The 17,604-nt window shown below is 35.9% G+C and overlaps 1 protein-coding gene across 1 annotated transcript; it reads right to left on the bottom strand.

Moving 5' to 3' along the window:
• Positions 1-12,054: 12,054 nt before the first annotated feature.
• LOC104238339 (peroxidase P7-like) lies at positions 12,055-14,524 on the bottom strand. Its single transcript, XM_009792664.2, has 3 exons — positions 14,262-14,524; positions 13,477-13,668; positions 12,055-12,846 (listed from the first exon to the last, which is right to left on the bottom strand). The coding sequence occupies exons 1-3, from the start codon at positions 14,475-14,477 to the stop codon at positions 12,295-12,297; spliced, it is 960 nt and encodes a 319-aa protein (XP_009790966.1). The 5' UTR covers positions 14,478-14,524; the 3' UTR covers positions 12,055-12,294.
• Between the last annotated feature and the right edge of the window lie 3,080 nt (positions 14,525-17,604).

Below are 17,604 nucleotides of genomic sequence, written 5' to 3'. Positions count from 1 at the left end.
AGCAAGTCGAAGGAAATACAATAATCAAGGATAAAAGGCAGCTGACAGAATAATAACAAATCTAAGAAATTATTTTATGATGACTTAATTACCTAAAATTACTACTTGCACCTATAATACATGTTTCAAATATTTTACTTTATTTTTATATAATTACATTAGTATTTTAAAGGCTATTTGCACAATTTTGCAGTAATAGCCCATACTCATACATAATTGCTCTTTATTTATATTATTTGTGTCAAAATAGTATTTTATATTTTTATAATACTAAGCTATTATTTTTAATCATTTTAGTGCATAAATAATATTTTTATTTATTTATCAAGTATTTTTATAAATTATTTTTGATAAATTGTGTGTATTTAAGAGCTGGCCCATATTTAAACCTATTTTCAGACCAAAAATGGCCCAACACCTTAGCCCAATAGCCCCCAGCCCAAATCCAAATGACCCTTTAATAGGACCCGGTCAGTATCCGTTTTTATGACCGCCCCGTTCATTTTAAATCTTAGCCATTGATATCTCAAGATCAACGTCCTCCGTTCACTCTCCCTCTTAATTAACCTAACCTGCCCCCAAAGCCCTATCATTTTCTTTCAGACGCCGCCCATGAATCCTCTCTTCTCCTCTCCTCGGAAACCCTAGCCACCCTCTTAATTTTCTCTAAATCCGTCTCAACCATGGATTCTTTTCATGATTTTCTTGCCTTTTATGTGTTATCTCAGTACTACCTCCATGGTATCACTTAGTACTTGTCTAAACATGGCAAGTATTATCTCTGGCAGTTCAACTTCAATTGCTTAAATCTGGACGATATCTTATCCATATGCACATGACCAGGGTATATAGGTCCAATTAACCAAGATCTCCGGCCAATTTCCGATTCCTGTCAATTAGGGTTTACCTAATCTTTCTCTAATTTGACTTTCTACTTATTCTACATTATTTTATTTCCTTATTTATGCTGATTTTACAGTATTTCCTTGTTTATTTGTCGAATTTCTACTGCTATATAAACCCCTCCCTTTTCCTCTTTAAGACAGACTTTAATCGTGAGATTCTCTAAAAATTGATGTTATTACTCTATTGTTCTTTCATTCTCTTGTTCTATACTTTGGTTCTTGGCCGGCGAAATCCAAGGCCACCGGAATGCGATTCTTCAACCTTTCTTGGTGCGAGCACTACCCGAGGTTCCTTTGAAGCCCATGGGTACTTTGACGCATTAAGATTCTGGGGTTCTTGCTTTTTGTTGATATTCAGAATATTGTGGAATCTGTTCTTTCTTGTTGTTTATTTAACTAGCAAGTCTCTTGGCTTTACGATTTCATTCTTTTATGTTTATTCCCTGCATATTCATGCCTCTGAACTTCATGACTTAATATGTTCTTAGACCACCTCTACGTATAATTTGTTAGCATTTGAACCTGTTTTGTAATCTGAACATTCCTAGTACTTGATTCTACCTAATGCTGCTAGTTCTGAGACATGTTTATGCCTAATTTGAAGAATTTGGACTCTCTTAAGTTCGTTTAGCTAATGTGTTGTGGGCTACTTCTGTGTGCAACCTTGTTAGCTTTGCATTTGTTTTGAACTTCTTTAGTATCTAATTTTACCTAAAAGCTGCCAATTATGATATGTCATTTGAACATGCTTCACCTGAATGACTTAAACCCTCTTAAGTTCATATTAGTCTACTGTGTTGATGCCTGAATGTCTACATTTGCTATGTGACATGAGCTTGCTTTACTACTTTGTTCTGAATCCCTGTAATGAATGCCTCACATCTGTAATGTGTTGTAACCCGTGTGAAGACCTTTTCTATTAACTATGACTTGCTTCCCTGCTATTGTGTCACTCAGCATGTCTTTGTCTCACTTGATCCCATATCCCTTTAGTGATTACTTGAGATTTTAGAGTAGTTATCTCAACTTATGTTTCCCTACCATGTTTGAACTGTTTTGTTTCATGATATAAGTTAACCAGGATGTCTTATGATATTGTGATGAATCCTTAGCATAATTTGGACCTTTTAGCTTTAAACCTCTTAAGTTAGTGCCCTACTTAAACTTATTTGGTATTATGCACCTTTGCATGATAATCTTGTTAATCTCGCAAACTTGTTTCTTCCCTAATCCTTTCAATATGTTTCTGCCAATGTGTTAAGTGTTGAACTTGCTTCTAAGTCTTGTTGACCTTCTTGACTAGTAGTTCTATGTTCTCAACTTTGTTATGTCTACTTTAAACTATAAGTGTATTTCCTCAACTTTTGTCCCTTAACCATTGTCTACTCATTCTCATTTGTTACCTATGCTATTCTGAACCTATTATTCTTGGCCGGCTGAAAGCCAAGGCCACCAAGTCTCTTACTATTAACTTCACTAGTATGAGCACTGCTCGGGGTCCAATTGAGACCCTTGTGAACTCTGACACACTAGGACTTGGGGTTCTTTTAGCCACTTTCTTTACCACTGAGACCTGAGCTATCTCTGACACTTAGTTCTTTCTTCCTACTGTCTACTGAACATGTAAACTGGTTGGTTTAAGTGATTTAATATATGGGTAATATTGGTCAATCTATGGTTGTGTGGTTTTACTTGAGTTCTCATATGGCTTCTGGGTTGTACTGATGAATATATTTCCCTGTTGGAAATCCGGGTATGCTATGTGAGAGTTGTTGAAGGCCCAGGAAATGATGGGTATTTCCTTTTGGGCCCGCCATTGACCTACTATTAGTGTTTGTATAATTTTGTAATTATTTATCATTGGGTCTGTAATAACTTTTGTAATAAATAATTGGGGGTGTTAGTGAAATTGGGGGAATGGGTATAGTCTACTATTTGCATGCAAGGGTAGAAAACATGCCCATAGGATTCATGTGATTTACTTGACTTGATGCATATGCCATTTAACTTCCACTGGTAGAAACCATGCCTTTAGGAAACTCACACACACACATAACTTGTCTTTCGTCAAAGCATGGGTATTGCTATGTGTTACTAGACAGCATGTAGGAAATGAATGCTAATGAACTTTCTTTCGATTTGTATGACTATAGCATATTCATTAGATACCATGCCTATAGGATCTCACTAGCTTATGTTCTATTGATTTTCACCTAGAAATCATGTCTATAGGACCTTAATTAACTAATCAGTTACTACTATTTTTATCATATTGCTCCGCCTAGATAACATGCTTATAGAGGTAAAGTGTTATAAAATCAAAGTTCGATTGTCAATTGCTAGAGATCCTACCTAAAGGATATTGTCACTCGCTTAATATTGTTTATCCCCTTGTCAGGACTGGGTTACCAGAGCTGTTTTCATTTGTTTAACTATGCCACTATTAGATATCATGCATATAGGACAACATCACATTTTTAAAAATTGGTATCTAAAACCAGCGTTAGCAGCAAATGGTCCACTACCTCCTCGTCTAAGCCACTAAAGGCAGTAATGTTATATAAGCTCGTTTGAATCCAAGGTCACCTAGAAATCATGTCTATATGGCTTAAGGATTTTAATTCTGAAACTGCCTAACATGAAAACCTATTTTGCGTGCATTTGTTGTCTAAGTGTGGAGGCTAACTTGAGCCCTTAATTACCCATATTTGAAGTCCAATTTGTTTTGTATATCTACTAGTTTTATTATTTTGAGCAGCTTAAGTTAAGTCTAGAACCACCCTAAATAGAGGTCCAATGCCTCCTGGACCATAGGCATGGGACGGGTAGTGCAAGCATAGAACACGACTTAGAATTGAATTAGAGCGCTTTTAGGTAAACGATTTTAACATGGTAATCAGGTAGCAGGAGATGATAGTCTGTGCCCGCTGAATAATATGAGTAATTCCCTACCCCAAGGGAGTTGTGAAGTATTATTTATGTTGTACGGGGTGATTTTTTAGGCTAAAAAACTTAGGACCTCCCTCTTTTCTTTGTACATTTAGTCATTTAACATAGACTTAATAGTTATATCCTTGTAATACTTATTTCTCATCATGTTATAATAGATTCATTTGACCCGTACTCTCTTTGTTTATTTTGCCTAATTATAATCCACATAGTCTTAAGTTCGGCCGGGACCCACAGTTGTGGACCTCGAAGAGTGCCTAACACCTTATCTTTGAGGTAATTTGAGCCCTTACCCGATATTTGGTGGTGTTGACTAGTCAAACAATGTTATCTGCATAATAGGTCCCCTAACGCACCTTAAAAACCGTTAGGTGGCGACTCTTCTCTTTAGCACTCTATCTCCCATCCAAAAGGAGTTGTCACGACGTCGAAACCTGCTTTCGCGAGAAAATGGGGTATGACAAGTGTTATCACTAAATAATGTAATATAATTATCCTTGTACCAAAATAACTTACCTTGAAGTGTATCCATAATGGAAGAGCTCCTCCTTCTCTCTAGAAATCAATTCCATGTTGAAGAACTAACTTTTTTTCTCTCTAAACCTCTTGTTTTAGCCCCTATAAAATGGCCCCTAAAGCTGCGTAGCCTCCTTGCGTAGCCTACACATAAAACCTACGCAGGAGGCCTTTCCCTTGGCCAAAATCTGAAATTGGCTACGCAAGTTGTGTAGCTGCACTACCACCTTTTGGTAAAATATCCATAACTCATTGTAGAAATATCTAAATAACAAACGGTTTGAAGTATTAGAAACTATAAACATAGACCTTTCATTTGATAGGTCATACACCATATAAAAATTCATATCTTGAGATTTATGCTCGTTTGAAAATAAACCTTGTGCGAACTCACTTGAAACTTTAGCCCATTATATAATTTCCATCTTGACTTAGCCTTAGGGCTCTTCTTAGACTATAAACCATAAATAATATACCGTATGCACATATTATCATATTCAAGTGATATCATTAGCCCTTGATCACATGCGAATTAATATAATTAGCACACACCGATCTTCTCTAAAGCCTTTAAACACTTCAAAAATTTTCGGGGTGTTGCAAACATCCCCAGTGGGAACTCTTACTTTCACTCCCCCACGTTGTTCTTACATAATATTTTGGAGTAGTAACATATCTATAGGATCTGAATAAATGCAATCTTGTTCCTTTCGTCTTTTTACCGCATTCTTCCTTTACTATTCCATAGTTACCTTATTGGCGTCTTTTCACATCTTTACTGACATCTTACTCGCATTGCGATAATCCTTCTATACCAAGGATAACTGGGTTTCTTACACATGAGGGTGACACCTAGTGTAATTGGCACACTTAGTCTCTTAAGCTTAACTCTACTCACAGTGCTCGATTTTGGGAAGCGTCTTCCTGAATAATCTTTAAAGGTTATTCTTCTATCATCCATGCTATTATTGTCGTAACGCGATCTCTGAAATTCCCACAATGTCGACTATTATCAAATCATCTGGTCACTAGTTCATGTTCGGTTTATCTTGTTTACTGGCCAATATTAATTTCTATTACTCTGGGGTCTAACTTAGCCTTCTGGTAATCACGTTGGAATTACCACCTCATTTCTCAAAATGAGAATATGACTTTATGGTTTATACTTTTTTATTGTTTCAAGGTCTATCTTCTCTTGTACTTTCCTTCACTGAATATAGACTATGTCATCCTATCATGTTTTGGTTTACCTTTATCAACCATTTATCACATCTTACTCATAATACTTTATTTAGTCTCTTCTTATTCTCCTGCTAGTATTTATGTCTATCATCTTATTCTGAAAACTTCAACAAAATATTCTTTCGCTTTTAGCTCCCCTTGCTCCATCCACTTACTCTTTGGGTCATCTAATATTCTCTCTTTACTAGGGACTAGAGCAATACTAAGGTAAATATTTATCCCTTGTAGGATTCCAGTGCCTATTTTCTGAATTTTTTGAACATTCTCGTATTCATATATAATTGTACTTATTCTAGAGTGCACGACCTACGTGTATCATAAGGAAAACTACTATCACATTTGCAATATTCTTAGGAAATGTCAGCTAATGCTAACAATCCATTCACCATTTTGGGTTACTCTAACCCCAGTTGGATCTTGATATGCCATCCTTCTCTTATACCATATCTGTTAGCTCCCATAGGGCATAACTGAGATGGGTGTGTTCAGTTGTACATACCTCTGTTACTGTTGAAGGTAACTCATAACACTTATATTTCTCTGCCTGAATTGTAAACACTAATAATCCTCACTAACTGGGAACCTCTTACTCTTCTTCACTTTGCTTCTTTTACTTGCTAAAACTTGTATCTACCTTCTGATTCTCTTATTTCTTTTTACCATATGGGTAGATAGATAATATTGCTTTAGCGCTCCTTATCAAGAAGCTTACACGTCTTAGTACACACATGATCTACTGAAAACATCACATTTACTCATCATAAGCATGATACAAAATCGAGTTCCTCTGGCTCAACTCTTCCACCACCATATTCAATCTCTTACCAACTGTATTTTTGGATGTAGGTATTGTTGTATTACGAATAAAATAGAATTTAGGAGTTTGAATTCTTACAACTTAGCTCTACCATTCGATCTAGAGTAAGAAGAAAGAGTGACAGTCATGTCCTGTAGCCTTCTGCTTATTAAGTATAATGCACCACATACCCATAAACAAGACCCTACTAGACACAGCTTGTAGATTCCCTAATACAAAACCGCTTTGATACCAAGTTTGTCACGCCCCAAACCTGAGAAGGCGTGGCCGATACCCGGTGCCATACTCGGTCCGAGCGTACCACTCTATAACTGTGAACTCTGAAGGGGTAGTCCTCAATATAGGCCGATGAGGCCTACCTGCAAGCTAACAATACCAAACAAGGCCGATGGGACCCTATGTTGAATCATCTAAAATAAAGTTTCTCTCATATGAGTGGTAAACATGCCCAAAAGTTCATATACATAACTGTGTAGGCCGACGAGATCACCATGAATATCTAATGATATACAAAATATACAGGACTCATCTACAAGCCTCTAGAGATAAGTAAATTGTATCATGACCGGGACAAGGCCTCGACCTACCCATCAAACTTGTATATATAAAATGGACTCTATGGTTTGAACTTGGTAACTCCGGGGAAGTGGATCTTACAAGATGATGTTTGGCTCTATCTATTGGGAAGGTCTATCCACCTGTCTATCAGGACTTGCAGGCATGAAATACAGGCCCCTGGGCTATAGGGGCATCAGTACGAATAATGTACCGAGTATGTAAGGCATGAAAAGCAGTATATAAAAGACATGAAAAAAACATGGAGTAAAGGATTTAACCTGTAAGTTTGAATAGCTCAGTGAATCATGGAACATTTATAGTGTCATGTATACATGTATCATGCATATGTACATGTGTACATAACATCATCAAGCCTCTGAGGGCATCCTATCATATCATATCGGCCTCAGTGGGCGAAATCATCAACGTAAGCTAGTTAATCAGGTGGTTGTGCGTATATAACGCTGTAACCTTTTTTCATACCCCATATACATATAATATGCACGTATATAATGCCATCTGGTCATGGGTCAATGTACATGTATAAATGAATGTAATGCATAATGAAGTAAGTCAATAAGATCTCTTGGAATGTCATAAGATCAATATGCCTTCAATTAATTTCATGAAATAAACTTTATCAACTTACATGTTTTTTGAGACTCATGAACAGACGATATAATAATAGGACACATGAGGAATCGAGAACATATGCACCCCTAGTACTTCTAAGAATATTGTCATTTGTGAAAGTTGTGTGTTTGTTCATTTCGTTTGTATCATATGGATCATGCCAAAAGGAAAGAAGGGATAGCCTTAACATACATTTGCAATCTTCTCTCCAATCATCAACCAAGCTCAATATGATCTTCTTACATCTACAATGAGTAAACCGATTTCGTCGTCATCATATAAGCGTTGTAATTCTCATATTTTGAAACCAATATTCTACAAGAAAAGGGACAACACCTCCCCTGTTTGTACTGTATTCCATAAGTTACTAAAAGTCACTAAACAATCCAAACAACAACAATATAATTCACAATACTCTCCGATTACTTCAACAACCATTGTGAGCGGCAAGCTCGATTTATGATTAACAAAATATGGTTTGAATCCAATTATTTTTTTATAAATCTTCCTACAACATCTATAACATCATACTTATGCTTATCATATCATTTTTGTCATGCCCCAACTTCGGGAGGCGCGACCGGTGCTCAATTGAGCAAGCCCAACTGAGCAAGCTTTATCAAACACTTCCTACCCAACTCGATATGAATAAGGAGATCATGCTTTCATTCATTTATTCAGACGAGGAAAGATGGTGCATTCTACAATGTTAGTTCAACATTAAACCGTCGATAAGTTCCAAGATTTCATACAATTACACTTTAGCAAAGCGATAATTTGAATTACATCATAGTTCGTAGACCCATCCAATGCCCGTACATAACCCACACATATGTCTACGGAGCCTCTAAGGATGAAAAGACAAGTTATGACAATGCCGGGAACAAGGCCCCGGCTATGCCTCAAAAGTAGAAGTCTACAACAAAAGATGTGCAATATAACCCCTTGAAGGAGAAAGGGGCTCACCAAGACTTCAAGAAGAAGGTACTCCGCTACGGGCGATCCGTACTATCTGCAATAGAGCCACCTACATTCATTTAAAAATGTAGCGCCCCCGGCAAAAGGGACGTTAGTACGATGGAATAGTACTAGTATGTATAACTAAACACCATCTAGTTAGAAAGAACTTTCACACAAGAATAAGAAATCACAAGTATAACTCAAAACTTTAAACGATCACCACATCATTTTTACATAGCTTTTAGTTTGGGGCATTTCACACTATTCATCATTGTTCACAATACCACCGCTATCTTGAGCGGAGTCCGATCTCGACCCGATCGGCTAGGTCGCCTCATTTGAGGCATATTTTTCAATCACAATCTCATTTTTCCTTTCCGAAATTCATTCACAATACCACCGCTATCTTGAGCGGAGTCCGACCTCGGCCCGATCGACTAGGCCGCCTTTCCAAGGCATTGTTCCCTTCGCATTAATCACTTCATTTCACATATATCATTTCATAGGCACTTGGGGCCACAACTATTACATTATCCTTGGCACTAGGCCGCATTTTTTTACATCGTTCCCACATTCAATTTTAGATTTGTAATTTAGGATAATAAAAAGAGCAATTAAAATTGGAGGCATAGAGGAGACTTCACATGCATGGCGCAACATACGCAGCTTCAATTTCAATTTAAAGTCCAAGCATTTCAATACATAATTCATATCCTTGCCCTTTTCAAGTTATCAAGACATCACGTTGATCATGTTGAGACACATTTTCACGCATATACGGTTACAACATCAATTCATGTAAAATAACAAGCAATGCAACAATTCAGCTTTAATCTTACCATATTCACACAAACGCCGATGAAGCTCAATTTCTAAAAGACGAGGTTTTAGCCATACATACCTCAACCGAGTTTTCCTTAATCTTATAACGTTTTAGAATGTTCGCACTTCAATCTATTTAAGAAATATAGCACAATTTAACTCATAATCAAGAAAAGATCATAATCTAAGCTCTCTTGAGCATTTTACCGAGCATTTAGTGTTCATTAAGGCCTTATGGTTCTTTTATGCAAGATTACACTAGCCTCTTTTTTTATAATTCCTCATACTCTTCAAGAACACATGCATGCAATGTAAACCCCCTTATCCCCATGAATTACCTCACTAATGACCCTTTGTAACTATGTGTAAAAATGAGAACTGAGGTGATGAAGCCTTACCTCTTGGGATGAAGGTTTAGGTTCCTCACTTGATTATCTTCAATGATTTTAACAAGGATTCATGGAGTAATTTTGATTGGAAGCACTTCCCCTCTTAGACCCCTCTCTCTCTCACTCTAAAAGTGTCAGGAAATAGGCTCAACATGAGCTATTGCACAGGATATAACGACAGGGGTTCGGGTTTAAATTTAGAAAACTGGAGCCCCGACTCGGATCTGCGATCGCAAAGTGGACATGCGGCCCGCATAATGGACCGCAATAATGCTCCCCAAGACCTGAACACACTGCCTGGGTATGCGGCAGAAATGCGGTCCGCATACCCATTCTGCGGTCGTATAATGCACCGCAGAACTGCCCCTTACAAAATCCCAAGGGAATTATGCGATGACTTTGCGGCCCGCATATCGATTATGCGATTGCATAATTGGCCGCATAGTTGACATCAATTTTTCCAACACACTGCTTCACTTTACGGCGACTATGCAGTCTGCATTCCTATTATGCGACCGCATAGTGGACCGCAAAAAGGGCATTTTTCTGGAAAACATTATTCTTTGACTTTTTAATGCATAGACCAATTCAAAAGGGTCCGAACACATATTCCTAATTGCCACTACGAGCTTTCGGGTTTAGTGTGAAAATTTCCACGGGGCCTCACAATTTTCCACCCAAAACATCATAAGAATAATCTTCAAAAATAGTCCACACGCCTAGCACCTTAACCTTTATCGTCAACCTCTTGTTTTTCATGTTATCTTCTTCAATCAACTTAATTAGCACATAGATAAACTTAATTAATAACAGCAGCCATAACATAATCAAACTATTTATAACAATTTCAAGCCACAACAAACTATATATATAGTCTCAACACAACCCACAAAAAAAGATAATGATTCCTTATGTCATGTCAATTACTATCTTATAGATTTTCACTCAACCAACTCAACCAACACATGATTAATCTTAAGCACAACCAAGAACATGATTTACTTACTTTAGGCAGTAGATACAACTTGAAGTCCTCAGCTGGTATAGCTCACAACAACCCTCAATCACACCACAACACTATAAGAGTTGTATTCTCTTCTTGAATCAACTTTTGTGTTCAAGTTGATGTGTAAACACTTGTATTTAGCCTTAAAATCCTAATATATATGATGGAAGGACTGATTCTTGACTTAATCAACAAGAAAAACACGAAATCTGAGGTTACTTCACTTTGAAGAATCCTCCAAAACAATCACAAGATGAAGATTTGCGATATAACAAGTACCATGAGATTTCTAGCGTTGGATTCATGTTTTTATCTTTGGTTTTCACTCTAGAATCATGGAGACTGCTTGGAGAATATCTACGAGGGCTTAGGAACTGTTTTGGTTGAGAAAATGAGTTAAAACGAGTTATAATTGACTTAAATACGAGCTGGACTTTTCACTGACTTTGTGAATCCCAAGGGAGCTGCTTGCGCAGTCTTGCAAAAATGTGAATATCTCTACTCTGGTGTTGTATCGACAAACGGCTGCGTTGAAAATTAGACTCGTAGACCTTCAATTTGATAGGTAGATCACCCCATAAATCTTATTATATTGAGAGAAAAGATCTGCTACATTTGACCTAATTTTCAGCACATTTATGAATGTAACTTGTAATGACCTTTGTCAACTTTTGTTCCACAACTCGCTTGACTTAAAAACATAACACACGACTGTCATACGACAAAAATAACTTATAACATAACCTCATTGTCATGATAAGTACCATATTCTCACTCTAAAAGTACATGTTATAATATTCTCAACTTGTCTACTTTCGACGAAACTTATTTTCTTCAATTCATTTAGCCTCTAAACCTGTCAACCCTCTTGGTACTTGTTATCATGATTTTAAATATTTGTGACCTCAAAGGTAACACGATTAACTTATTTTGTATACTTTCAAAGAGGATCTCATTTTCGAGCTTTCTTCAATTGACTTACTGTGTATTTTTACATACGAAAACATGGGGTATAACATTTATATTGCTTCCTCGTATTCTGGTCCTATTCTCACGTTCGTTGGTCCTCTAACCAAATTTTACTTTGTGAAATGAAAATCTAATTTAATTCAAGCAGCCAAATCACTCGGAGAAAAAAATTCATATATGTGTAATGATACTAGTAATCCATTCATTTTATATTTTCACCAATTGTGCCTTCTTGGCTTTAATAGTCTAAGAAATTAACAAAAACTCTGCACGATACAATAAGCGGAATTTAGAAAACACAACTTATAACTTGACAAATACAAATTAAATTATGGTCGATATATTCCCTTAGAAGTCCCTAACATGAATACGACTATTCGCGTATACGTAGTTGATTATCTTCCTCAGGTTACACTTCACATTATTATTATATAAGTAGCAAATGATGTAAATACACTTTTGCTAACTTTATCTTAAGTTTCATAACTACTGTATTAATAATAAAATATTAGTACTCCATATTAGTAATTAGTTAATAGCCCTGCAGTTTCTTCTGATCTCACCATTAGTTCCAGTAAGTGGGCTAATATTCCCCATCCTAACCATAGCTGCTGCAAAATCACTTCTAAAAGCCGCATCATTCGTACTATAACTCCTAACCAACGCATCCTGAGATCCACCATTAAACAATTCCTGATCCGAGTGAAGCAACCCACGTCGAGCCACTAAGTTCTGGTAATAATCATTATCGAACCGATTTGGTGTCTGAATATCTAAAGGAGCCAAGTTGGCGTCGCCGCTAGAAGAAGGGCACGTAGCCCTTCTTGTGGCGGCGAATTGCGCGTCAATGTTGGTATCGTTGTATATGCGGGTTCTGAAGGTTGTACAGCGTGCTTGGCCGATGGTGTGGCCGCCGGAGAGTGCTGTCATGTCACGTGCGTTTAGGCCTTTGGCGGAGAACATAGAGAGCAAAGTTGAAAGACTGGAAGTTGGTGCTGGGATTTGTGTGTTGGCTGCACTTTGGCTTGCGGTTCTTGCGTCTCTTCTGCCCAATGGCACTGCCCATGATGGCCCTCCTAGCTGCATATTTATCGCCAGTTGAGTTTAAATTTTATGCAATGACAGTATAAAAGATTATTTACATATCACGCATAATATAAGAGTTGAAGTTTTGTATTCGAGTTCTGATAGTATATATCGTTAGGATAAACATTAACGTAATAAACATGGTTATTTAACTGCTATTACATGTTAAACTTACACTAATAGCATAAAAAATTACATACATGACACAGTATATTGAGGCCTACGGGTTCGACCGAACCCAATAGCTTTGCATAAACCCTGTATTTGTTTAAGAAATCCGATCCATTAAATATGTATTAATTATTAATTTTGAACCCAATGACTTAAAAGGACAAAACTTTCCTAATCCATAAAGTTCAAATCTTACCTCCGCCGCCATTATAATTACATATAAATAATTTCTATGATAAACATTTAGTAACTGTTGAACTTGCTATGACAAGTTTAAAGAAAAGATATTTGTACAATTAGCATTTAAATCCATATTAGCCTTAATACTATTAATAGCACCGACGTAAATGCAGTATATTAAAATTAAGAATTAATGAGCGTTTTGATGGAGGCATGAATGGAAAAACGAAGTAAAAGCTCTATATATGGACGTTGAATAAGTAGAGAACTCACCAACACAACGCCTTCTCTAGCAGCAAGAGCGAGAATGTCTGCACAGGAGACAGCATTAGGACAAGCAGCTTCAACTTGAGTTTTAATGGTGTCTATCACTTCAAATCCTCTTGCTGAGTTCCTGTTTGGGTTTGCATTCTTTTCTCCTGTGAATGTTGCTGTGTCATCCAATAATATTGATGCATCGCACCCCTAAAGTAACCAGAGATCAAAGTGACAATATTAGAATATGCATATATACCTTCAAATTTTTAGAGTATACGTCAATTAACACTCATTTATTGCTACTTCTACAATTTAAAACTTTCTTAGAGTAAAATAATAGTACTAACTTTGGATTACGACGGCCCCACTTATATATATCGTCTTAAACAAAAATTGTACTAAAATAGTTTAATTTTTATATATTGACTGGGTAAAAGAATTTTTTGACTATCGAATCTTCACTTGAAAGATAACTGCATGGTACTATTCATAATAAGTAGAATTAGTAAACTGAAATGTAAGACAGATAACCTGTCACAATAACGAGTTCAGAGGAGAACTTATGTGTTATAGTGAGGGGTCACCAGATTCTGTAAGTTTATGTGAAATCTTGGATGTGTATATATATATATCTTGAAAATTGTTAATTTAAAGTACTTAGCACCCTGAACACTAAAAGTTTTTAGGAGGCACTGGTTAGTAAAATATTATGCCCGTTACGCGTAAAAATCCTGAGTCCGTCTCAGATACGAGTTGAAATACAATACTAATAATGGAAAATGAAGAATATGGGAGCTTACATTTACAAAGCAATCATGGAAAAACAAGCGAAGAATAGAGGCACCAAGTCTTGGCTCTCTATTCACAGCTTGTCTCATTGCACTGCTCACAATTGTCTGCAGATTACGGCACGACGTGCCATAAAAATTGGCCGAAAGCTGGGCATTGCTAAAGCAAGCAAAACCCAATAAAACACATAAAAATGTCAAAAGGACGTTCCTAGTTAAGGATGCCATAATTGAATATAACTTCTTATCTATATATAAAAGTTATAAGATTGAATGATTGTATGACATGCACAAATTCCCCTTTATATACAAGTAAGTTGCGTGCTTAGAGATAGACAAAAAAAGAGTAAGTCTAGCTTTACTTTAAATTTTCGTTTACTTTTTTGAGTTAAGTACTAGCTAGAGAGAAAAATTCATATGTACAAATTAAAGTCCAGTATATATTCAAACTTAGCTGCTGAACCGTGTTTTTACTTTTATCTGGTTGGCATTCAGCAATAAATCAAAGAAAGAAAATCGAGAGAACCAGAACGTAGGGTCCCTTAAAATAGGGTGGCCGGTTTGACTATTATCTTTGCAAAATTATGTTACAAATCCAAAGAATAGGAAAAACATGCAAAATAACCAAAAGTTATAGCTATGTCTCGTTTTCCTAAAATTAATGAGATGGCTTTTTATTCAAACAAAAATTCCAGCTGCATGTTCCTTTTGATTATTTGTTCCATTTTTTTGTCACTTAATACTTTTTTCAAAAGCAAACATCACATGTGAGTTGACTAATTTCATCCGCGGGTGGTATATATGAGGAAATATTCTTTGCTATTTATTTGTTGTTGACTTGTATAGCAATACTCAAATCTAACTAAATTATTTATTTGTACTCCTTATTCTTTTTCAAATTTATCTTTGCTCTAGTTATTAGTACTAATATAAGTACTATACAACTTTCTAAGCAGTTTTCCTTACTTTTTTACATTTACTAGGATTTGATCATTAAAGAGAAAAAAGTAGAGATAAATGGTAACTTAGTCAAATAACTTTATGTATGATTAATATTATTAAATAATGTGTACACTAATATATTTTGGAGCGGTGGAAGTAAATAGTAACATTTCTTAGGCTGGAAGGGAGTCTTCGAGTAGTATACAATGCAGCATTATTAGGCAGGAATTTCGTGGAGGCAAATATAGAGGTCTTATTGTTCTTATTTCTAGGAGTATACTTAATCAACTCAACACTTTTGGTCAACCTTTTGGACGAAGTCTCTTTCATTAATTATTTGAATAAGAGTAATTCATACGGGTACTCAAACTAACTTGTTGCCTTTCTAGAGGAGAGTCGAACGAACAAATAAATGAAAATCCTAACTGCAACTCATATGTCTCTTTCTCTCTAAATGCAATCAAAATGTGCTTTAGTTCTTGGAAAAGCTTGATATATGGATCTTTTTAGTTCTTGGATCCCTTTTTCGCACCTTGTTTGCAAAACCAAGGAATTATGCTTTTTTTAAATTTTCTCAATTTTGTTTTAGTGTTACACGCCTGTGAAAGAATCTGAACGTTCAACTTAAAACTTTAGTGAAGCAGCTCAAGAATCAAAGATATTATAAACAACTACGAAAATTGTGTACATAACAATGCGTGACAATATAATTTTTCCTCTAACAATAACTAATCTGCTTTTTGGAAGAAAACAAATTTAGTACTACAAACAGCCTCTTGCAGAAATACAGGGTAAGATTGCGTATGATAACTCTTGTGGTCCGACTCTTCCTCGGACCATGCGCATAACGGGAGCTTAGTACACCGGGACAAGGTATCTTGCAAACCATCCAGGTTGGTGCGCATATGATACTATCCAATTAGCAAACATATGGAATCAGTTTGACATGCCCTGCTCTGCACTTGAGCGACATACTCCTCAAGATTCCAGGACTACACACAGGCAAAAGCAACATGAAAAACTAGAATATGCTTGCGTTTCAAAAGAGTCAATGCAGCGAATAAATAATCACCTGAAAATGACATTATTCCATTGAAATTTGACATAGAAGAAAATGATCCTGAAAAGATATTACAGGTCTCCTATGTCTAAATATTAAAAGAACATCTCAAAAGTAGTTCTTAAAATATCAAATTTCACGCTAAATCCTTACTAGAACTAAGGACTGTTAAAAATCTTCAGAAGTTTAATTATACACATTTATGTGAACTTTTATTTAAATATAAGTATATCATTTGACCCTTACCTTATTAGCCAAAAAGGACACCTCAGGACAGAGGGAGAATTCACATTGCATAAACCAGCTGAAGGAACTGGAGATAACTAATAGTAACCTGTTTGGCCAAGTTTTCTTTGGGCCAAAAGTATTTTTTTTTTGCCAAAAATATTTTATTTTTTTTCCAAAGTTGAGGCGTTTGGTCAAGCTTTTAGAAGGAAAAAAGTTTTTTTAAGTAGAAGCAGAAGCAGTTTTTGAAAAAAAAAAATAGTTTTTTCCCAAAAGCACTTTTGACAAAAATAACACTAATTACCGCTCAAAAGTGCTTTTCAAATTAAATAGTCAACCATAAAATGCTTCTCACCAAAATTATGTTTTTGAAAAATACTTCTCACCAAAATTATGTTTTTGAAAAATACTTCTCAAAATAAACTGATTTTAGAAGTTTGGCCAAACAAGTTATAAGAGTCGCATAAAATCAAAATGCTATGAATTTTTTGCTATCTTTAAGTTTTGTGAGAAAGTTATCCAGTATTTTATGCTGATGGAATATTATAGGGGGATTTGCATCAATACTTGCTTTTTGTGTCACGTTTTAACTTGTGCCCGCTTTGCAAAAAAAATTGCAAGTGTACCCGCTTTTTCGCATAACTTCAGCATACGGGGCTGAAGTAGCAAAGGCAATCACGCAAAACTTTAGCATTTTAGTAGCCGGACCTTAAGTTCAACTCTAGAGCTGAAGTTCGCCAGTTATAAGAGCTGAAGTTCGTCAGTTATAAAATAAAAACTTCAGCTCTAGAGCTGAAGTTTTTCTTTTGTAACCGGAAAACTTCAGCTTTAGAGCTGGAGTTTTTGTCTTTGTAACTGGGAAACTTCAGCTCTAGAGCTGGAGTTTTTGTCTTTGTAACTGGAAAACTTCAGCTATAAAGCTGAAGTTATTTAGTTCATTGTATGTTTACTACCCCAAATGACACTCTTTTCACATAATTTTTACCTGGATTCTTTTATTGCAATTGTTATGGCTCAGTTCTCAATTCCTTTTCTTTTCAATGGAACGATGACATAATATACAAACATGAAGTTCATCATCCAGGAGTAAAAGCTAGATAGAAAACAAGCTTCTGGTGCAATATCTCG

This window comes from Nicotiana sylvestris, chromosome 7, assembly GCF_000393655.2.
Source record: "Nicotiana sylvestris chromosome 7, ASM39365v2, whole genome shotgun sequence".
Lineage (NCBI taxonomy): Eukaryota > Viridiplantae > Streptophyta > Magnoliopsida > Solanales > Solanaceae > Nicotiana > Nicotiana sylvestris.
This window is presented reverse-complemented; position numbering and strand designations above follow the sequence as displayed.